The sequence below is a fragment of the Salvelinus alpinus genome, chromosome 10 (genome assembly GCF_045679555.1).
Source record: "Salvelinus alpinus chromosome 10, SLU_Salpinus.1, whole genome shotgun sequence".
In the NCBI taxonomy this organism is placed as follows: domain Eukaryota; kingdom Metazoa; phylum Chordata; class Actinopteri; order Salmoniformes; family Salmonidae; genus Salvelinus; species Salvelinus alpinus.
In genome coordinates, this window is record NC_092095.1 from 46,001,680 (window position 1) to 46,026,384 (window position 24,705).

A 24,705-nucleotide genomic window follows, 5' to 3' on the forward strand; every position below is an offset into this window, starting at 1 on the left:
GCATTTTAAATTAAAGAAGTTAGCAGAGGGCTTGAGTTTTGTTTCGCAAAGTGCGGCGTGAAACACAGTTGTAAGAGTTTTATTACCCCTGACAGTTGAGAGAGCAGGGGATGACGAGAAGAGAGGTTGGTGTTGCCCGCAGAGCGCTGCACTGGCCAACATCTGGTCTACCATGAAACATCAATATATATACAGTGGTTCCTCCTTTAAAAGTTGCGTTATGGGCCTCCCGGGTGGCGCAGTGGTCTAAGGCACTGCATCGCAGTGACTCTGGGTTCAAGCCCAGGCTCTGTCGCAGCCGGCCGAGACCGGGAGGTCCATGGGGCGACGCACAATTGGCCTAGCGTCGTCTGGGTTAGGGAGGGTTTGGCCGGTAGGGATATCCTTGTCTCATCGCACACTAGTGACTCCTGTGGCGGGCCGGGCGCAGTGCACGCTAACCAGGTCGCTAGGTGTATGGTGTTTTCTCCGACACATTGGTGTGGCTGGCTTCCGGGTTGGATGTGCGCTGTGTTAACTTCTTATGGCTGCAGGGGCAGTATTGAGTAGCTTGGATGAAAGATGCACAGAGGTGCCCAGAGTAAACGGCTCCTCAGTCATAGTTGCTAATATATGCATATTATTATTAGTATTGGATAGAAAATACTGAAGTTTCTAAAAACTGTTTGAATTATGTATGTGAGTATAACAGAACTCATATGGCAGGCAAAATCCTGAGAAGTTCCACTTCCTGTTTAGATTTTCAACCAAGCTCCCATTGAAATTACAGCGAGATATGGATGAGTTTTCACTTCCTACGGCTTCCACTAGATGTCAATAGAACTTTGTCTGATGACTCTAATGTGAAGGGGGGCCGAAGGAGACAGGAATGATTCACCACTGCCATGAGGTGACCACGCATTGAACACGCTCGTTCACGTGAGAGGCAGCTCCATTCCATCGCTCAACTGAAGTCAATGTAATTCTCCGGTTGGAACGTTATTCAAGATGTATGTTAACAACATTCTAAAGATTGATTCAATACATCATTTGACATGTTTCTACTGACTGTTACGGAACTTTTGGACATTTCGTCACGTTATAGTGGACGCGCTTTGTGACTTTGGAATTGTTTACCAAACGCGCTAACCAAAGTAGCTAATTGGACATAAATAACGGACATTATCGAACAAATCAAGCATTTATTGTGGAGCTGGGATTCCTAGGACTGCATTCTGATGAAGTTCATCAAAGGTAAGGAAACATATATCATGTATTTTCTGGTTTCTGTTGACTCCAACATGTCGGCTAATTTTACTATTGTTCTGAGCTCCGTCTCAGATTATTGCATGGTTTGCTTTTTCCGTAAATTTTTTTTGAAATCTGACACAGCGGTTGCATTAAGGAGAGGTATATCTATAATTCCATGTGTATAACTTGTATTATCATCTACATTTATGATGAGTATTTCTGTTGAAACGATGTGGCTATGCAAAATTACTTGATGTTTTTGGAACTAGTGAATGTAACGCGCCAATGTAAACTCAGATTTTTTTATATAAATATGAACTTTATCAAACAAAACATACATGTATTGTGTAACATGACGTCCTATGAGTATCATCTGATGAAGATCATCAAAGGTTAGTGATTAATTTGATCTCTATTTCTGCTTTTTGTGACTGCTATCTTTCGCTGGAAAAATTGCTGTGCTTATTGTGGTTTGGTGGTGACCTAACATAATCGTTTGTAGTGCTTTCGCTGAAAAGCATATTTGAAATCAGACACGTTGGTGGGGGGGCATCTTTCAGAAGCATTTGATAGTCTCCCATTATTGGCATTACTAGAGAATTTAAAACCTTTTTTGTAATAACATAGTACATGGGATTGATTTTAAGAAATTTGGCTTAATTAATTTGATTAATATAATGGTGTTTCTATTCCAAGAAAAACGAAAAACCCTCTGGGTTTCCGTTAGGATGGAACGGAAAATATGGTGCTTGTAATGAACACGAGGGGAGACAGAGAGCTGGGTTCAAGCGCAGGGTGCAGCAGGTGTTTATTGCAAAGGACCACAGGAGGAGGCAGGAAGCTGTGTCCAGGGGCAGGCAGAAGGTCATACACAGGGGGTCCAAAAAGGCAACAGTACAGGCAGGGAAACGGCTAGTAACATAGTCCGGGAGATCAGGTAATAGGTAGATAACAGGAAATCCGTGAGGCAGGCAAAAACTATCATACACGAGAGAAGTAATTCACGGGAAAAACAGAGCTCTGAAAGACGTGTGTCACAAAACAAACAATTCCTCATAGTGATGGGGTGTAAAGAACTGAACTGCACCCTAATTTTCTAATTCTAGTCTAACCAATACCCAAACGGAGATTCAGTGAAAATAAAAATCTCATTGATTTATCAAGACCAGTCCCCATGCTTGTCTCAGAGCAGCGCGAAATAATGCTGAAATCTTATTGCTTCAAATCATATTGCTTCTAACTTTAATATGGTTTTTAAACAAATCAGACATACACCGTTTTTAACAGCACAGTACTCAACACTAGAGAGACTCATTCCGCCTATGGTAAGCCTACAGTATATCTAAAAATATATTTTTTAATTAATATTTTTTTCTCCTCCAATAATTACATTTAGAGGATTGGAGGATTCTAAATTAATATCGAAGGGGCATTTTCCATTAGGATCTGTGAGAATATCTGAGAATATCTAAGGGTCTTTTATATCATTTTAAATGTATTAATAATAATAATTGCTTTGTTTAAAAATAAACTATTTTGGAGATTTCATTTTCATTTAACCTAGAGTGAGCGAGAAAAAGGCAATTCTTGAAAATGGGGTGAGACATTCTCACTAAAGCCAGTTTGTTATTTATAATTGTTTATTTCTGGAGAAACCTAACTTGATTATTTAGCAGACATCACTTGCTTATATTCAGTCAACACATATATCTTAAGAATATCATGTAATAGAATTTAACATTTTCGTTTCTCCATGCTTGTCTCAGAGCAGCGCGAAACGGTGCTGAAATAGATGTCCACAGTGGGAAGGCTATTTATAACGATATTTTGGAGATTATTTTGTTTTCAGAAAAACGACAGTGAGCAATTGTAATCTGTATAAAGGCCAAAATAATATTTATAAAGGCCAAAATATAGCCCTGCTAATAGCCATAATGTTCGTCTGACAAAGAAAGACTTCGCGTCCTGCAGGCCCAGGCATGGATCAAAGCTGGCAAGAGCAATGTGGCCCTTGAGCAATGTGTGCCAGCCGAGTCCCAAGTATCCGCTCAAACTCCATGTGTGGGTGGCAATTTCTCGCCAGGGACCAGGCCCATATTTGATTTTTTATGGTAAGTTTGGCTATTTACAAAGCAAAAGGTATATAAAATATTGTAGCCTACACCTCACGGACTGTTATGTGTTCCACAATAATTCACTCTTGCCTCCTTATTCATGTATCGTGGCTCGAGATTTCTTTGAGGAAGAAATCATCAAGAGATATGCTGGACCCTATGTCAGAGAGGTGTTTCTGGGACCACATCGTTTCTTTCAAGGTAGGATTATACCAATATTTTATTACGTTTAGGCCTATTTACATGTATATTTCTATTATTGTACCTAATGTTGGCTGTTAGGCTAAATAAAAAATGTTCTTCTCCAAATGCAGACAATGACCCAAAACACATTGCCGCCCGGGTTTGCATTACAAATGAGGGCATAAACTGGGTCAAGACGCCAGCAGAGTAAGTAGAGCTTCATGTAGTTAAATAAAGGTGAAATAAAAATAAATAAGTCATATCTAAAAATATTTTTTTCATCTTTACATGTAGGTCTCCTGACTTAAACCTGATCGAACTTGTTTGCCATCAACTGAAAACATTCATCCGTAACTGCCAAGACGACAAGCAAAGATAAACTGGTCAATGCCATCAAGATGTTTTGGCTAGAGAAATTGACGATACAACAATGCAACAAATACATTGATCATCTCATCAAGGTTTTACCTGTGGTCATGGAGCTGGGTGAAAGTGCGACTATAATGTAGTTTAAATAAACATCCGCATTTGAATGTATTTTTTCTCGTTATTTTATTAACGAAAGCATAAAGATGTTGATGAAGAAATACTGTACTGCTGTTTTGAGTTAGAAATGTAACACTTTAGAGTACTTAAGCATCAAATACATTGCAAGTTGAGGGATTTTCACAACAGTAGCAGGGCTATAAAAAGTATATTGTCCTGCTAATAGGAAACATTTGCATGATGGGCTACACCTGCTACAGTACTACAGTACACTTGTGAAAAACAAGTGTTTGAAAACCTGTTTTCAAAATGCCTCCAGTTGTCCATCACTACTGTAAATAAAAACACAGCATCTTGCTTACATCTTGTTTACATTCTTTATTGTAACCACAATGTCAAAAATAATTTGTATCTTTTGTATTCCAATTTGTATTCCAATTACTTTTAGAGTTTGGGATTTACAAATGTGCGCTTTTTATTATTAGTTACATTGTTTTAGACTTTTTTCTTTAAATGATTGTTTTATGTAGGATGCTAGATTTTTGAACAGTTGCAATTGTATGTAGGCCTAATAAAGAAAATCTTCTTTACTTCTAGAACGCTGTTAAGCCTCATAGCCTACCTCAGCCAGTTAAGTTATTTTATATAGGTGTCACGCCCTGACTGTAGAGAGCTTTTTATGTCTCTATTGTGGTTTGGTCAGGGTGTGATTTGGGTGGGCATTCTATGTTAATTTTCTATGTTTTGTATTTCTTTGTGTATGGCCGGGTGTGGTTCTCAATCAGAGGCAGCTGTCTATCGTTGTCTCTGATTGAGAACCATACTTAGGTAGCTTTTTCCCACGTGGGTTTTGTGGGTAGTTATTTTCTGTTTAGTGTTTTGCAGCTAACAGGACTGTTTCGGTTATTCTCTTTGTTATTTTGTTATTAGTGGTCAGTTTCAATAAAAAGCATGAACACTTACCACGCTGCGCTTTGGTCCACACCTTCTTCAACAGACGACCGTTACAATAGGTCTAGGCGCCGAAGAAATAGACTCCAATTAAACCCTCTTGTTGTTTGTAAAGATTATGGTTGAAATGAATTGCTCGACTGCTGTAGGTTTTCTCCATCTGTTGGTGTGCAACATTTACTTAACAAGTGACCTATATTTTCAGCACCAGCCACTGTTCACCTCCTATTGATTGTGCTGCGGTTGCCAGTTGTTTTTAAAAATTGAACCTTTATTTAACTAGGCAAGTCAGGTAAGAACAAATTATTATTTACAATGACGGCCTACCATGGCCAAACTCGGATGACACTGGGCCAATTGTGCGCTTCTCTATGGCACGTCCAATCATGGTCGGATATGTGATACAGCCTGTTTTCGAACCAGGGACTGTAGTAAAGCCTCTTGCACCGAGATGCAGTGCCTTAGACCGCTGCCTCACTCGCGGCCAATCCTGGATGACACTGGGCCAATTGTGCGCTGCTCTATAGCACTTCCAATCATGGTCGGATATATGCTCCCTGCTTATTTCATTACATTATTATGCCGGTCTCAGAGCAAATAGCCTGGATTGTTACTCCCATCTCGTTCCTCGCCCTCTTCCACACGTCATTCTCCCCCTGAGTGGCTCGCTTGTCGGCGTGCTGGCAGGATATGGCAGCACCTTCGGTTCTGCGTCAAGTATTCAGCATAGCAAATTTGTATGAAGGTCTGGTAATTCACAGGCAAATAGTAATATGCTCTTAACCGCTCTTGTGACAAACAAACTTTGCTGCCCTGTTTTCAATCGTCCACATGGCTGGGAGAACCTCTTCAGATTAATGCAGATGAAGGGAGTTAGATATGCATAGGAAGTGTATTGTACTGTTTTTTTTCTTCTGTATATATGAATTACAATTCAGCCTTTACTTAAATCATGTTTCTAGTCCATTGCATAGTTACAATGTGTAATCATTGATGTCCCAGGAGCAGGAGTGGTAAACACTGTTGAAGTGTATAATTGTAGTACATACATGCAGACACAGCACAGCAGTTTTATACACCTGGTATTGGATAAGACTGAAAAAAAAACAGGCTAAATAGCGATTTTCGTAAATTAACTTTATGACAAAAAAATATGCACAATCATTTGTCTCTACTAACATATTCCTCTGAATTATACATTTTTTGCTTGACTCGTTGTGACATTATTACTTACATTTGCTTCCACCGTAATGTTTTGTCAGCCATCTTTGCTGAAGAAAGTCACCAGCGACGGGTGGCTCGCGTCGAATTCGTCATTGGAACCACTCGATATGATTGGTCAAATATAAACCTTGGGACACAAATGCATAATGAGTGCTCTAACTCCCCCTTGCAGTGGTCTGGAGCAATGAAGCCGTAGCGTTGGGTACCTCTAAGTCCCGGGGTATAAGCTCGCAACTTTTAAAGGAGGAACCAAAGTAGGCTATATTGAAATGGGAATCTAATCTTCATGTTAAAAAACTTGAAGCAAAAGCTTATTTTACACAATAATGTGTATAAGAGAAGACCTTGATGAAGGTATTGACTAAATGCGTTGATTTTAACAATAAAACAAACTTCCATTGTGCTACCAAGAGTCGCTTAATATCTTTTCATCTTCAGCTTGCTCCACTGAGCAGTTATACGTCTATAAAGGATAAGACACACTTGCACAGTATTTACCATCTCTTATACCTGTTGTTCAGAAGCTTAAACCCATTCCCATATCATATTGATAAATACTATCATATTTCATTTGAAGCGGGTAAGATATTGTTCATCCTTTACAGCAACTTTCCCACCCTGGAGTTATTGTATGAATCATAGGCCTCATCTGTGTATTGCTGATTGGTTCCCACTAGGGCCTCTGGGTGTAAATAAAAAAGTGTTGTAGTACTTGAGGCAGGTCTCAAGGCCGTGTTTGAAAGTATTTATTGTTTATGCTTCCATTTTTGGCTCTTCAAGGACTAAGCTAATTTAACTATTAAGACTATCAATTAAGAAAGTAATTGATTTTGTGTTTGTATGTATGTGTGCGTACATGCATGTGCATGTGTGTGTGTGTGCTGGTGCATATAGGCATATGTATGTGTATGACAAGCTCTTAGGTGACAAGCTCTAAATCCCCTTAGATGGCTCATCCACCCTAAGGTTCACTCTTTTTGAAATTACAAACGACTTCTTGATCTCAGCCTTAAAAACCAGACACACTTTAGGCCTATTTCTCCATTCACTTCCATTTCTTCACAGTTTTACAGCCCTTGCTACTTTAGTTTACTTCTACGGGTTGTAATTTCTTTTTTATATTGCACACTATTTGCCCATGACACACGTGACATTCGGGCGCTGGCTTAGATGGCCATGTCTGAGAGAGTGACTTAACGGTGAGCGGACCTCTACACCACAGCCACAATTCCCCACTCCTTAATGCTGTTTATCGGGGGCGCTCAGCATAAAAAAAGGGTTTGACTGGAAAAAAATGTATTCTTTCAGAAGTGGAAAAGTATGATTCTGAACAGAAGATTTAGATCGTATGGCCTCAATAGTCAAGCCCAAAGTCGTCCATCCTCCAATACATGGTGTTAGCCCTAGGCGTCTCCTGTCTAAAATGATTGTCTTTCTCTTTCTCCCTATCTCTCTTTCTTCATTTCACTCTGACTCCCTATCTCTCTCTTTCATCCCCCCTCTCTCTTTCCCTCCTCTATTTACATTTAAGTCATTTAGCAGACGCTCTTATCCAGAGCGACTTACAAACTCTCTTGGTCTCTCTCCTGCTCTCCCTCTCTCTATTTCTCTCTCCTTTATCTATCTTGGACTCTCCCCCCTTCTCCCTCCCTCTTTTTAAATCTCTCTCTTTCTCTCTCTGTCCCTCCAGTCCAGCCACACATCACCCAGCTGCGTAACGTGACGGCGGTAGAGGGCAGCGCCGCCATGATCTCCTGCGTGGTTGAGGGGGAGCCGCTCCCTGAGATCTCCTGGAGGAGAGCCAGTGACGGTCAGAGCTTCGCCGATGGAGACAAGGTAACACTGGGCTGTCACCTGCTCTTACTTCCGCCCCCCTTTTCATTGTATGTTGCCTACTGTTGCACTGTACTGGTACCCGTATCACCCTCTCTAGACATTCGCACGCACATGCACACACACACACACACACACACACACACACACACACACACACACACACACACACACGGTAACCCCATTGTCCCTGCTTTTACTGTCCACCTTCCACTCACTGCGTACTGCCTACAGTCACACAAAGTACCGTCCTCAACCCTCTCTCACCCTTTATTTCTTGCACAGACACACATGCACAGACCAGATGGCCGGTATTAACAAAGAGCACGTCTGAGGAGAATGCTCAACTTTGAGGATGGATGTGACTGCGTCATAGAGTAATTCTCAGTACTGAGACATTTTTTAAGTATATGTTTTGTGGGCCCAGTAATTCCAACATCTCCTTCCTAGAGCTCTTTAGAGGCACTACGTTATATCCGCCATGCAATGAGGTATATGTGAAGTAAAAGATTGTTAATTGTGTTACTGAACAAAGAGAGAAAGGTAGGCCATAGGGTAAGCTACCTCATCCAAAGATTAGTTAGTTATTTACTTAGTTATACTCATTGGTGACTCATTTGAAACAAAACCATGTTGTATACGACCAGGATGTTTTCAATGAAGACCGTTCATCTCTGAGATTCTCGGAGCATACATTGTGAAACATAGTGCCTCAACATACAAAGGTTAAAGAAATGCTCTAATCGTGGCTAAGAGTAAACAGACAGCTACCATGTGTTTTTCTGTCATTGTCTCAGTAGCCGCCGAGCACTAATGCTTTTCGTGAGGCGCTGCATTAGCAAAGATGGCTTCTGCTTTCCCCGGGAAAAAGGTCAATGGCTGAGATAAATGAATGTGTGCGTTGGCGTAATCCGCTCGGCTTGATGAATCAAGGCACCGACTGAGAGTAAATACTTCTTTGCACGTTGAGGCAAATGAAATTATGGAAATGTGAGCGCCGAGCAACACACCTAAATGTATGGGAAAGAACAAACAGGGCCTTGTGTCTACTGCTGCCTTGATGGATGGCCATGTTCATTTAGGTGAAAAGCTAGTCGCCCCTTCTTTCAAATTACATCTGCATATCCAGACATAGCCAGCGTGCTGCTCTCTATTCTCTTATCCAGTACCATAACACGTAACGCCACTACTTTTACGTCGGGGTAATGGAGCAAGAGCATTGTTTTGTTTTGTCTCCTTTTTGCCATGTCGCTAGCCAGCTAGCGTATTTGTTTCTCATTAAAGCAAATACAAACCAAGCAAACTAGCTGAGAAACAGTGTACGCTGACTGAAAGTCAATGATACATAGTAACAGAGCATTGTGGGTTTCTGTTTACTTCTCGTCTCAATGCCACTGGCGAGGTTATGCTAGCACTAGCAGCGAGCCACTGCAGCTCCCCATTCACGACAGCTTAATAAGGTCTTGCAGCGAGACGACACTCCCAAGGTCAACAGCCACAGCCACTGTATCTTAACTGAAGAAAGAGGATAAGGAAAGATGATGCATCTGTCCATGTCAGCTCCTCTGCACTGCATATCAAACAGACTAGTGTCTCAGTCCCTCCCTCCCTCTCTCTCTCCCTCCTCCCTTTCCTCCCCCCATCGCCTCCCTCCTTCTCCTTAGAGAGAGCATCCCTTCCTCAGCCAGCAGAACCTGGGAATAAATAACCCACATCTAGGAGAGAGAGCAAGAGAGAGAGAGAATGCATAAAGCCCCGAGTCAGCATTCTCTTCCTCTGGCAGATTTGCTTTCTGTACCCCCCACCCCCCTGTTTATTTGACAGTTTCAATTCACTCCAAATGCAATGTCCAGTTCCACTCCTGAATTGTTCAAATGGAATGTGGAGGGCACCTGCTGTATATGTGCAGTAGCACACTGTGACCATGCTACTGAAAGCACCACTTTCATAGCCAACCCCAATTTTATAAAAAATAATCACATTCAAGGTAAAACCAGGATCAAACCAACTTTAATCTACACAAGTGACGATTCACCCGAGATCAAACCAACTGTATTATACCCTTTATCACTCCTTAAAGGGAGGCCTCTTTAACCTGGCAGTAGCGAGAGACTGTGTGAGCTGAAATGACTGCAAGAGACTTCACAGTCAGGGCTAATACGACTGAGGCATTATAATGGGCATTAAACAGCTGGAGCTGGATATGCATCGATTGTTTAGGGAGATCTATAGAGTGGGCGTCGGAGTCAGTTGGAGTCTGTGTGTCTGCCACATCTGCACACTGCAGGGGCGAGCTCCCAAAATCACCAATGGACTAGTCCCAAAAGTACAAACCCCGCCCATCTGGCACACCAGACAGGCTTGATCAAACTCTCAAAGTATTTGAAGAACCCAAAAGATCTCCTTTCTAAGTGATGATCACGCTGAGCCAGTTTGTCTTTGTTAAGTATCATTGATGATTACAAGGAATGACTGCTGCTCCCAATCTAATTGACCCTTGGCTTCAAATTGAGACCATCTGTCTTCACAGTTCTCTATCTAATTATTGCAAATCAATTGATAGTCAATCACATTAATCCTAGCCAGAGGCGTAAAACTGATTTTACATCAGATAGATGGTTTGACTGAGTGTCAGGGGGGTTTAACAGTTTTGAAGTTGTGTGAGGTTGTTTTGGAGTAAAAGGTCAACGAAGAAAGTTCTGTGAGTGGATGGAGTGGATAAAGCAAATTCTTCACATGAGATGTACAGTATACAATAGATTCACGATCCATTCGTGTGTGTGCGTGTGTGTGTGTTTGTGTGTGCGTGTGTTTGTGTGCGCATGCATGTGTGCCTGCACAGAGCCAGGATGGGCGTGTGGACGTGCGGGGCCGCCATGGCAAGTCCATGTTGACCATCAGTGGGGTGAAGCTAACTGACTTAGGCCGTTTTGACTGTGAGGCCCTCAGCAGGATCGGGGGCCACCAAAAGAGCATGTTCCTCGATATAGAGTGTAAGTACAGTTTGAGAACAAAAACACACATGCCTACACAGATACAGTATACACACACATGTTTCCACATCTGCACAGTATACAAACAAAGGGAATAGTGCGCAGCCTCTACCTCGCTTTTTAACCAAGGTGCATGAATTGAGGCTCAAACTGAAGTAGAGATAAGATTCTCTATTAAAAAGCTTCGTCTTCATTATTACATCTAAAACCAATACAACTTGTTTTGCCCAAGCAAAACATCAAAACCACACACACAAATCTGCTGACTTGTAATATTCCATTGTTGAACACTGTTTCTGTTTTCCCTTTTTTAGCAAATGCTAGATTAATCACAACAGAGTTGTCTGCCCCCCCAGAAAGGCTAAGTAGTAGGAGGATATCCTGCTGCATCATTTACCCCACCCCCCCACACACACACTTCCTGGTGAAAAAACTGCTTCCTCAAGTACTCTTTAATAATAAGATTAAAGCTAAAGATCTCACCATCTCATTTCAGAACACAGTTTCAGAACACAGTCATTTCAGAACACAGTCCCCAATGGGACTTTAAACCTTTGATGCATACGATCACATATTTGTGATCATTGTTGAGTGGTACCATTGCAAATATGTGATTGTAAACAGTAGCAACAGAACATCTGATGCAAGAAACGTGTCTAAACAGCATTTTTGTCTGAAAGCATCTAAACAATGTTTTGTACTGATGGGAAATAAATGTCTTCACAACTTTATTTCTCAATTTCACATTTTATTGTAAAAGATAAATGCGATCTTCATCATCCAAACATCACATGGAACACATCCACAGCCAAACTCATCCCATAAACCAGTCTAAATAACAGGTTGCGCTGACAAAAAACAAAACATAAGTTAGCGACCTAAAAGCTAGATTTGTTTACAATGTACCACATCTCTGGTGAGCACAAGGGAGAAATGTAATACTGTTTAGAAAATAGCTGTGTGTCAGCTAAGCTAACAGAAACTAAATACTTTATGATGGCAGCCATGTTTGTTTATGTTTGACAAGCGAAAACTACATAATGCCAGAATGCCATTCACTATAAGACACAAACAAACATAGTCAAACTCAAAGATGGCTGCGCCCATTGCCTGAAAAAAATATAAGCACATGGCTTGACAAGTCGTTTACCGTTTTTGACAAATCACAAAGGACACAGATGATCACCTCAAATACAAGCCTACTGCCTAGCCTAGCCGTAGCGCGAAAGCTAGACAGGGATGAAACCATTTTAGAGGGGTTTTCAAGTCTATGGGCGGTAGAAATGGGGGAAGGTATTGTGTGGAGATATGATGCAGGAAAAACTACTATAATGGGGGATTTATCAATAAATGGGGAGGAAACACAGGAGAGTTTATACGCTAAATAAAAATAAAACCCCTTGAAAGGGGGGTCTGAGCTGGCAACCCTGAGGTACCATAGTTACAATCTGATGCCGCATTCAAAACAACTGGGAACTCAGAAATCTCCGACTTCCGATTTCAGTGCGTTCAAGACAACTGGGAAGTCTGAAAAAAAACTACTTGAGAAAAATAGTTTTGAACGGTCGTCCAACTTGGGAAATTGGGCCTCTTTCTGACCTAAAAATCCCTGATGTCATGATTTGATCTTGTATTTTTCCCAGTTCCCAGTTATCTTGAAAGCACCATAAGTCAGTCGAGTGAACTATGCCTTCACCTAATTTTTTTATAACATCTTTGGTCTGACAGACGCTTACGTGACAACCAGAATGCATTGTATGAAATCAACAAACATGGCACCACACATAGCTGGAAAATAGCTTAGCATTAGCTCATCATAATCAGTACACATGTGTCCATTACAATCTATGCAAGAGTTGGAATGCATGATTTGTCACTAGTACTTCAAAACGTGAATAAAACAGTAAATACATGACATACATACATACGGTATGCTACAGTAGGAACGACAACACAATATACAGAAAATAAGGCACTTACTTTGATAGGAACGCACACGTGTCCAAAGTTATTATCTGTGAAGAAACAACAAAGAAGGCAATGCGGGCGCCAGCCAGAAACTGTGCCAGGGGGAAAAAGTTTGTGCAAGACCTGTTCTGCCTAGGGATGTGCAATGTCTTCATACTTGATCTGGGGAAAAACTGGGGAAGTGCTTGGGCTCTCGTTGAAGAGAGAAGTTTGTCCGGCTCAGTCTCAAACATAAATTGTCACCAACAGTGAAATGGGCTACTTCTTATGTGAAGTAATGAGGAGGCGCAATACACCTCCATTCAATCTGTTGTTAGAAAATAAAACTTCTTAGAAAATACAAAAAAATGGACAAGTTGAAACAGCCTATAGATAATTAGCAGGCAGCGTGCCTTGGTTTGAGGGCAGCGTAGGTTAACTGTCTTGTTGCGTAACAATCACATTTTGGAACAGTGAGTGCATTCTGACATCACACGCATAAAAAACTCATGTTGGAGCGACCATTTTAGATTTTTGGAACTCGCGTGAAAGGCTAATGGCATGAAACACACATGTAATAACTGCCAAAGTAGAGGTGCAATTGCAATAAGCAACTATCTAGACCCAGGTGTCTGTATTTTCTAACAAACTTGCTATAAGTGGCACCCTTTGAGGTTAGCGTGCATGACAACACTGCCCTCACTTTCCCCACGCCACCCTTGGCAGTGCCACACCCTCAGAGCAGTGACCCATCAAGCCCTCCCTCAACACATGACAGTCAGAAAGTAGATGGACAAAATGGGCCCAAGAAGTGTGTGACTGAGCGTAGCAGCGGCGTGAGCTAAGCCAACTGTCACCGCAGAGCTAATTAACTCATTTATTAAGTCTGTGGCGGGACGAGAGGAGGTAGAGGCATATCTTCCTTCGTGACAAAGTGCCAGACATCAATCTCCCTAATGGAATACTGCGAGCAAGCATCAAACAGACCATAATGCCACTCTACTGACTACTGGGTGAATGCAGCATCGAGCAGTTATGGCAAGCGGCCCCCCAATGCAGTGGGGGGATTGTTCATTAGCGCCCATCCAGCTCGGTACCGCAGATTCACACACACACACACACACAACGACACACACACACACACACTCAGAAAGAGTATCGTAATGGAGATCTCTCGCCCAGCATGAGGTGTCTTCAATTAAGTTTAAGCTTCCTTTTAACTTTAGCGAGAGTGTATTGAGGCATTCATGAGACACTCTCCCTTTTCACTCGCCCAACAACCCATCTTTTGGATTTTTCATCTCAGATTTTCTGGCTGTTTTTTATTTGCCCTGGTTAAGCATGACTTGGAAGCTAACCGACCAATCACGTTGTGTCTTGGATAGACATGCCCAAGTTCCAGACCAACCAAACCATATTTTACTCGTGGGAAGGCAACCCGGTAAACATCAGCTGTGACGTCAAATCCAACCCGCCCGCCACCATGCTGTGGAAGAGAGAACGCCTCACCATCTCAGCCGAGGGCACTGCCAACACACGCATCCACACGACCGACGGCAAGTCCCTGCTAGAGGTGGGTATAGGAAGCAACAGAGTACCCACCGGTAACAATCTAACTTCAGAAATAAAAATCATCCCCAGCTTCCAAGTGGTCTATTCAACTCATTTCCTCTCCTCTGCATCTCTTCCCTAGGTCATTGCCAACTTATCTGGTAAAATAAGGGCTGAATGAAATAAACAATTCTTTATAATGGCTAAAATAGTGTTACCCAAAGTCCTCACTTAGTGTAATGCCAGTGTCATTGTATTGACTTACCTCTGGTCTCTGTGCTCACTCAAATGTTTGTCCCTAGGTCACCCCAGTGTCCGACAGGGATTTCGGACGCTACAACTGCACGGCCCGGAACAACATCGGAGTGAAATACCAGGAGTTCATCTTGGCCCAGGCAGGTAAGTGCTGGCCTCGTAAAGTAACCAATCCTCCCTCATTATAGCACATTGGACTTTCCCTTGATATCATACATATGGAATCGGGTAAACCATGCACCAATCGGGTAAACCATCAACATATCAAAGTTCATCCATCAATCAAATAGCTCCAACTGTGTATCATCCATGTGGTATGATCGACCAAATATTGCCCCAATCACTCAATGAAATATCTAGTGCTGACCAAAGCAACAAAGCGCCACTTCAGATAGTATCTTCCAACTGTTTTTCACCCCTCTCTCTCTCTCTTTTGTTGTTGATAACCTCCTTGTTTGCTGTTACCATGGCAGTAAATCCCATAACCACCCCTAACCTCTATTTAGCCTAACCTAATCTCAAATGGTTCTCACTGATTTAACATACTGTAGCTCCCCCTATTTACTAAAGTACCGCCTAAGTACGGTTTATGTTTAGATAATACACATTCTAACTATTCAACTTTAGCGACTTGTACGACTTATTTGGAAGGTTTGAGAATCAATTGTTCAATTTGTGCACAGACCTTCATAGCTCAAACTTCCCTTTGTGTGTGTGTGTGTGTGTGTGTGTGTGTGCGTGTGCGTGCATTTATACTAGTGTCTTTGTGTGTATGCTGCATATCAGTGTGTACGTGCATTGCTATGTATGTAGTATGTACGTGTGTGCATTTATGCTTGCCCAGATAGTCTTCCAACTGTTTTGCACCCCTCTCGCTCTGTTTTGTTGTTGATAACCTACTTATTTGCCATTTCCATGGCAGTAAATCCACTAACCCCCCCCACAACCACCCCCCAACCTCTATTTAGCCTAACCTAATCTCAAATAGTGCTCGCTGATTTAACGTAGTTCCCTCTATTTACTAAAGTACCCCCTAATTTATGGTGCATAGAGCAGGCTAATATAAAATAACACAGTCCAATTCACTTTAGTGCAGATTCAATTACTTCAAACACAGGGCCTCTTAGAAGTAGAATTCGGAGAAAAAAGGACTTACGATGTAGTTAAGAGATATTCTTCCGCACACATACCCATATACGTATGCATTTTTCACATACATGCACACACACACGTCGGAACACACATTTCAAACACACAGAGACACCTTTACAAACTCTCTCTCTGTCACACACACAGACACAATCACTAAAGGAAAGTAAACAAGTCTTCGCTCAATTAAGATTCAGATCTCTTTCCCCTTTATCGCAATGAATGGAGTGTCGCCACATTGTGAATAACAAACCATAAGACTAAAACAGAGGTTTGGGGGATCCATGAAATTAAACAATGGGTCCTTCACACACACTCTCCCGCCCATCAGTTGGATTCGGCTTCAAAGTCTGATCATTAAAGAGTGAGGAAACTCTAGTGTAACAACTCTAGATAGACGACTGTGAGCCAACCCTGTCAGCCAACTACCCCGCTAAATGCTAACACTTGATTCATGATCAGTTCATTCCTATGGAAACCGTGACGCAGCACTAACCCGCTTATGCAACTCCTTATGTAACTTGAATGATATTATGAATGTTACTGATGCAAGTAAATGGCAGATAATAGTTGAAAAGTCATGCATTATCCCTGATGTTAAGAAGTTTTGGGCCTGAATTCACAAAGCCTCTCAGAGTAGGAGTGCTGAACTACTGTAGGATCAGGTCCACCCTCTTATTCATTATGACTTAAAAGGCAAAATCAGATCAGTACTCCTACTCTGAGATGCATCGTGAATATGGTCTTTGATGTATTACTCAAGATACCATGGGGTTGTGCCAAGTTAAAAATGCAGTATATAAGACTGTTAAGGGTTGACTCTGAAGGCTTGAACTGCTTATACCCACAGTGTTAGCAAAGATAGTTCAATTTGTCTCCCTTCCCACTCTAACTTTGTGTCATATAGCAACAGAGATTGAAAGAAATACAGTTTATGTGTAAATAATAACTTGTCGTTAGATACACATTGTAACTATGCAACTTTTGCAACGTGTATGAATTATTTGCACCCCATTATTTATATTTCTACTTTGCACTTTCTTCCACTGCAAATCTACCATTCCAGTGTTTTACTTGCTATATTGTATTTACCTCGCCACCATGGCCTTTTTTTGCCTTATAGACTTATTTTTCTACTGTATTATTGACTGTATGTTTGTTTTTCTCCATGTGTAACTCTGTGTTGTTGTATGTGTCGAACTGCTTTGCTTTATCTTGGCCAGGTCGCAATTGTAAACGAGAACTTGTTCTCAACTTGCCTACCTGGTTAAATAAAGGTTAAATAAATCAAATAAATACATTTAGAAGGTATGTGCTGGGTTTTGAGAATCAATTGTTGAATCAGGCTTTGTACATAGACATTCACAGCTCAAACTTTGCTTTTATCCATATGGTTGATGGTTTGCCTTTGAGTGTGTGTGTGTGTGTGTGTGCGCACATGGCCTTGTGTGTGTGTGTGTGTGTGTGTGTGTGTGTGTGTGCATTTATACTAGTGTGTGTGCAGGCTGCATATCAGTGTGTACGTGTGTGTGCTTGTGTTTGTACGTGTGTGCATGTGTGTGCCCGATTGTGTGTAGCCCCACAACCGTGCTGAAAGGCCTCTCTCTCCTTAATGTATTCCTGGTCTTATAAAAGAGAGGCTCTGTAGGACAGCAACGGTTTCTTTTGATTTGCTCAAAGCCCTGTGGCTCCACCAGATAAAAGGGAAGTGTTTGTGTGATAACGGGATTGAGTCAACCGCTGATAAATATAATGGCCTTGGCTTTTTTTTTTGTTGCTACGTCTGAACACTGTATGTGGGTTAACACAAAGCATTCTGCATTGTAAAACCCAATAAGGCTGAGTTGCCATAGCAACATCTTTGTATCACTTGTGAGAGTTTTGATTTGCCAATAACGACACACCAACGATATTATGTTTCCAAACAAATGGAGACATCAATGTATGTGTGTTTGGATGTGTGTTGTTTCAATGGGGGACGTTTATGAGTGTGACACCTATTTCTCTGCTTTTTTGTAGACGTGCCCTCGAACCCGTACTCGGTGCGCTTGTCGGCCGTGTCACAACGCATCGCCACGGTGACATTCATGAAACCCGACTCACATGGCGGTGTACCCATTGGCCACTACCTGGTCAACTACAAAGAAATGGGCTCGCAGGCCTGGAGAGACGTCAAGTCACATGGTGTCCAGAGTGAGTGTGTTCCCCTATTTCCACTGTTCTGATTTTCATTATCCCTATTCTGATCATTGTTGCTGTCATTATGTCATCATCATTGTTATTTTCATTGCCATCATCATCATCTACATCAAAATGGACATCATGTTCATCATCATCATCTTCAACAACATTTTTGTCATCATCAATCATCATCGTCATTATCGTCATAAAAATGTACAATCATCATCAACAATGGTACGGACATTCTAGATGACCATCAGCGACATATCTCATGTTTTCTTACATTTACATGCTTTACATTTACTCAGACAAAGAAAAAGCTGCCGTCTTCGGGGACTAAGTAAGGTTAGGTCTTTCACTGCAAGGTCCTGCCCACCTAAGTCAGACTAAGACCCCTCATCCTTGATGAACCTTTGTTTCCGCACATTAGTCCCCCGTCCTCACGCAAACATATCGAACCAGTGAACCAGGCAAACAAGCGTGAACAGGAAGCCGTCGCTACTTGATTCGCGCTGCGAACCGTCTCTCTGCGGCAAGCCTCCACAAGATCAGGAGGCCTCCTACGCTCTGGTCATAAAGCCTGTGAAAGGGAGGGAGAGAGAGAGAAAGGGAGGGAGGGAGAGAGGGGGAGGCAGCTAACCAGCAGGTCTGAAAAGCAACTGTCTTTCCCTTTCTACTCTGGCTCCACGACTCGAAATTGATTTTGGAGGCACTCAGGGGAGTGGGTGTGCGTGATGTGGAGGACTTCAAAAAAAGACCACCTCAGAAGGACGAATTCTCAGACGATAAGCAGGTCTGACAAACCTGAAGGGCTTATCGCTAATGTCCCTCATTTTGGAGTCTATTACAATAGTGAGATGGAGCGCGGAGAATGCTGAGAAGCATGGAAAGCATTGAGGGATAGAGAGAGAACAAAGTGATATATACAGGCAATGTGAACAGAAAGAAAGACAGACGGAGTTAAAGAGGATAGAATGAAAGAGAAAATAAGATTTTAGAGAGATTTGGGAGAGGGATATATTCGAGGGGGGTGTACAGTGAGAAAGACATCAAGGTTGTGAAGTATATTGTATGAATTCTTAAATGGTGTTAGTTCTTGTGTTCCACCCCCACCTGTTTCACCACCTTCCCTGTCTCGAGGTGAGCACGTTAACGGAGATAGCCAAATCAACTAATTACCAGTCGCAAATATTATTTGGAGCCACTTCAGGGACTTAATAGTAATGATGCACGTTACACTATAAAACAGCTCTGTGTATAATGAGTTGGCACAATTTGTTCATCTGAATGCCACTGGCGCTCACTAAAGGTCTCATCAAACCCCTGGTAGAGACAAAATGTTAGCAATTAGCTCATTTTGCATTTAGATCCCCCATTATACAATTGCAAAGCAACCATTACCCTTAGCGCACTTTTAAAGCAGCGCAAGTTGCAAAACAACAACCTTCACTCAAGTTCAGCGAATGCCTATTTCATTTTTATTTATTTTTTCACCTTTATTTAACCAGGTAAGCTAGTTGAGAACAAGTTCTCATTTACAACTGCGACCTGGCCAAGATAAAGCAAAGCAGTGCGACACAAACAACAACACAGAGTTACACATGGAATAAACAAGCGTACAGTCAATAACACAATAGAAAAAAAGAAAGTCTATATACAGTGTGTGCAGATGGCGTGAGGAGATAAGGCAATAAATAGGCCAAAACTGGTCGTCTGGTGCATTGGGGACAGAGAATAAAAGGAGCAGATTTCTGGGCATGGTAGAATAGATTCAGGGCATAATGTACAGACGGGGGTATGGTGGGGTGCGGGTACAGTGGAGGTAAACCCAGGCACCGAGTGATGATAAGAGAGGTTGCATCTCTGGACGGGCTAGTTATGCTAGGTGACGTCATCATGTGTGTGGGAGGTGGGACAAAGGAGGTATTTGAGGCATGTTGAGTGGGACTAGGGGCTCCGCAGTATACTAAGACAATAATAACTATCCTAAACAACAGTGTGCAAGGCATATTGACATTTGAGAGAGACATAAAGCGAGGCATAAAGCAATCACAGGTGTTGATTGGGAGAGCTAGCTAAGGCAACAATGGGTAAGACAACAACAGCTTATCCGCTAAGACAACAACAACAGGTTAAATGGTGATGAATGGGCAGAGAAGGTCGCTTAACTACACACAGGGCCTGAGTTGGGGCCGACAGATAAACAAAAAAATAAACAAAATGGAGTAGCGTGATTAATGAACAGTCCAGCAGGCATCAGCTATGTAGCCAAGTGATCATAGGGTCAAGTGAACAGCAATAGATGGAACAGGGAAGCCGCGGGGTAGTCGTTACTACGCTAGCACACGGGAGACACAGCGTTTAACCTTTCAGTGATACCCATCCCAGATCCGGGAGCATCCTCATCAAAAAAGCTGACTAGCATAGCCTAGCCTAACGGGACAGGGATATCATATAATATAATTTCATGAAATCACAAGTCCAATACAGCAAATGAAAGATAAACATCTTGTGAATCCAGCCATCATTTCCGATTTTTAAAATGTTTTACAGCGAAAACACAATGTATTTCTATTAACTAACCACAATAGCCAAACACACAACTGCATATTTTCACCATGTTTCCACCGCATAGGTAGCTTTCACAAAACCCAGAAATAGAGATCAAATTAATCACTAACCTTGAACAACTTCATCAGATGACAGTCTTATAACATCATGTTATACAATACATTTATGTTTTGTTCGAAAATGTGCATATTTGAGGTATAAATCATAGTTTTACATTGCAGCCACCATCACAAATAGCACCAAAGCAGCCAGAATAATTACAGAGAGAACCTTGAAATACAAAAATACTCATCATAAAACATTTATGAAAAATACATGATGTACAGCAAATGAAAGATACACATCTTGTGAATCCAGCCAATATTTCCGATTCTTTAAGTGTTTTACAGCGAAAACACTATATATATTTCTATTAGCTCACTACAATAGCCAAACACACAACGCCATTTACTCCCCGCCAAAATAGCTTTCACAAAACTGACAAAATAGAGATAAAATTAATCACTAACCTTGAACAACTTCATCAGATGACAGTCTTATAACATCATGTTATACAATACATTTATGTTTTGTTCGAAAATGTGCATATTTAGAGCTGCAAATCGTGGTTATACATTGTGAATACGTAGCAACAATTCACCAGAATGTCCGGAGAAATTTTGGACACTCACCTAATCTGACCAAAGAACTCATCATAAACTTTACATAAAAATACTTGTTGTATGGCAAATGAAAGATACACTGGTTCTTAATGCAACCGCTGTGTTAGATTTTTTTAAATAACTTTACCACAACATACATTATTGTGAGACAGCGCTCACCTATTCTCCGCCGTGTTGGAGTCAACATATTACACAGAAATACGAAATAACATCATAAATGGGTCTTACTTTTGCTGTGCTTCCATCAGAATGTTGTGCAAGGAGTCCTAGGTCCAGAATAAATCGTTGTTTGGTTTTAGAATGTCCATTTCTTCTGTCGAATTAGCAACTTTGGCTAGCCATGTCGAGCTCACGTGTCCATCATCTCTTGACGCATGGAACGAAAAATTCCAAAATTCCCAATAAACGTTGAATAAACTGATCAAACTCGGTTGAAAAATCCTACTTTATGTTTTTCTCATATGTATCAAATAAAATCAGAGCCGGAGCAATTCGCCGTGTATACCGAACGCTTTTCAGAAGACAATGTGGAGCTCCCTCGCACGCCGTCGAAAACTGACAAAAGGGCAGACCTGCCACTCCAAAAGCTCTTATTCGGCCTCACATCAAGCTAGACACCCCATTCAACCTTCCACTGCCTGTTGACATCTAGTGGAAGGCGTATGAAGTGCATACAGATCCATAAATAAAAGCCAGTTGAATGACACAGAGCCTCGTTTTCAGATTTTTCACTTCCTGTATGGAAGTTTGCTGCCAAATGAGTTCTGTTTTACTCACAGATATAATTCAAACAGTTTTAGAAACTTGAGTGTTTTCTATCCAATAGTAATAATAATATGCATATTGTATGATCTAGAACAGAGTACGAGGCCGTTTAATTTGGGCACGATTTTTTCCAAAGTGAAAACAGTGCCCCCCTATTCACAAGAAGTTAAAGTTAGCAGGCCGGGGTACGTAGAAGCGTCTGCTCCGACGTCCGGTGAATGGCGATTGAGGGCACAGCGGATGGAGTTAAGTCGGTCGTGGTGGTACGGCGGGGCGCCGTGTCGACAAAGGGTCCAGACCAGATGGCGAAAGAGGTAATTGTAGTTGTAGTAATTTAGTTTGCTAGCCAGGAGATGCGCCTGGCTCACGGCTAACTGGTGCTAGCTTCGGGGCAGTGGCGTTAGTCACTATAGCCACTCAGTAGCAGCGATGATCCGATGCACAGGTTCAAAGCTTACGGCAAGGATCCGGTGGAGTGGTGGATTCTAGCCATGTTGGGGTAGAGTCCGGAAGACATCGGCTGAGTAGCCGGGTGATCACAGAGTAGGCCGGGAGGTAGGCCTGGCTCAGGGCTAGCTTCGGGGCTGGGTCACTCGGTGGCAGCTAGCTAGCTGTGATGATCAGGAGTAATTGTCCAGGGTTTACGGCAAGAATCCAGCGTTGTAGTGGAGAAAACCGTCCGATGCTGGCAAGTATTATCCAGGCTAAAAACAACGGCTGGTGTCTGTGCAGAAGGAAAGGCCGCTAATAGTGGCTAACAATTGCTAAATAGCTAGTAGCTAATTAGCTGGCTAGCTTCTGATGGAGGTTCTTGGCTATAAGGTCTAAAAAAAAATAGCGGATCCATGTCACATTGGGTGAGGCGGGTTACCGGAAGGTATATTTAATTTAAAAATGGAAAAGAATGAAAATAAATTGAAATATATACAAAAAAATACGAAAAATTAAAAAGTACACGAGAGGACGACAAACCACGTCTGCACTGCTACTCCATCTTGGATACCTAACTCGGCATGAACGTCCTTTTGTAATTTCCGCATGATGAACTATGTAAATTACTTTATTGTAGAATTTACATAGAAATCTATGAGAAAAAGTTATTAAGCTCTACTGATTAATGTATTGCTATTTTAGGAGTGGTTGTATGATCTAATGGCTTTGTTAGAGAATGACCAATATGGATTTTGTAGGGTCGATGTCGATACCGTTTATTTGGGGAGCCGATGGCCAATATTTTACGCAGATATTCAATATCATTACATTTGAAAATGTTCAAGATGTTATTGACAGATGCTTATCATTTCACTGCACACTGTGAAGTTGTCACATAGTATTTCGGTAGAGTCCAAGGGTTCCAAAGACATGTTGTCCTACTCCGAACATTGATGCTGAAGCTTTACTATCTACTGATCCCAGAGAATCAACAATGGAGTACTACTGTTTTCATACTGTTTCCACGCAAACAGCACTCCCACATATTGGCTTAGAGCCCTTACAGCTTTACCTTCTATACTATCTCTCTGGCCATGAATGGAAGGAGGCAGGGAGGAAGAATGCTGGCTAGCTCAGCTGCAGTGAAATACTCACCCAACACAGCTAGGTACACAGATCCCTCTGTGGCACTCCACTATGGTACGTCCCACCCCCTGTATTGACAAGAGAGTGGTTCTGATAGGAACAGGGGATTTGTGGCACTAGCATTAGTTTTACCGTATGCTGCGGTCCCCCCTTTGACACATAGTGGTGTTAGCGGCTCTGTTAGCGATTAGCTTTAGCGTAGCTGGCGACCCCGCCCCCTCCCATTGACTGATAGTGGTGTTTGTGGCACTGTTAACCGATGCTGTTAGCGCGTTAAGCCAGCTTGTTTACCAGGTGGAACAAAGAGGCGCTGGGGTGGATTAGTGGGATTCAACAGAGAAGAGTGGGAGGTGGTAGGCGTCTCTCACATACATACACACACGGCGTGAGAGGTTTCACTCTCACAGCTATCTGTTTCGCTGTCACTCCACTTCTGTGTCTGTCTGTATCCCTCTGACTTTCTACGTTTCTTTGTATTTCTCTATTTTTCTCTTTGTATCTATCTCTCATTCTGTCTGTCTTTTCTCTTCTCTCTACCTCTGTCTGTCTGACTGTATATCTGTCTCTCTGTATGTCTCTATCTCTCACGCTCTAACTCTCTGTCTGTCTGTGAACAAGCTAACAACATGATAATGTGCTAACTAACGCTCTCCCTGGTTCTCCTCCTACAGCGATAGTACTGCTGACAGGCCTAGAGCCCAACACCACCTACGAAGTGCGAGTGGCTGCAGTCAATGGGAAGGGCCAGGGGGAGTTCAGTCACACGGAGTCCTTCCAGACTTTACCCATACGTGAGCCCAGCCCCCCGGCAGTGCATGGCCAGAGAGGGATGGGCAAGGCCTACCGGCTGGGCCTTGTCAAGCAAGACGACGGGGGCATGCCCATCGTGGAGTACATTGTCAAGTACAAGACAGTGAGTAGCTGGATGTCAGGATTGCCATTAAATACTACCATACACTCTTAGAAAAAAAGGTGCTTAGTAGAACCATAAGGTTTTTCAATTTGTCCCAATTGGGGAACCTTTTTTGGTGC

General features: G+C 42.1%; 1 protein-coding gene across 3 annotated transcripts in view; it reads left to right on the forward strand.

Moving 5' to 3' along the window:
* LOC139532092 (neural cell adhesion molecule 2-like) overlaps positions 1–24,705 on the forward strand; it is a 398,819-nt gene that overhangs the window by 318,007 nt on the left and 56,107 nt on the right. For all 3 annotated transcript variants that reach the window (XM_071329230.1, XM_071329227.1, XM_071329228.1), the window contains exons 8-13: positions 7,879–8,024; positions 10,864–11,014; positions 14,347–14,534; positions 14,815–14,911; positions 17,936–18,109; positions 24,345–24,586. In XM_071329230.1, coding sequence (XP_071185331.1) covers positions 7,879–8,024; positions 10,864–11,014; positions 14,347–14,534; positions 14,815–14,911; positions 17,936–18,109; positions 24,345–24,586 — 998 coding nt within the window. The remainder of the gene's footprint in view (positions 1–7,878; positions 8,025–10,863; positions 11,015–14,346; positions 14,535–14,814; positions 14,912–17,935; positions 18,110–24,344; positions 24,587–24,705) is intronic.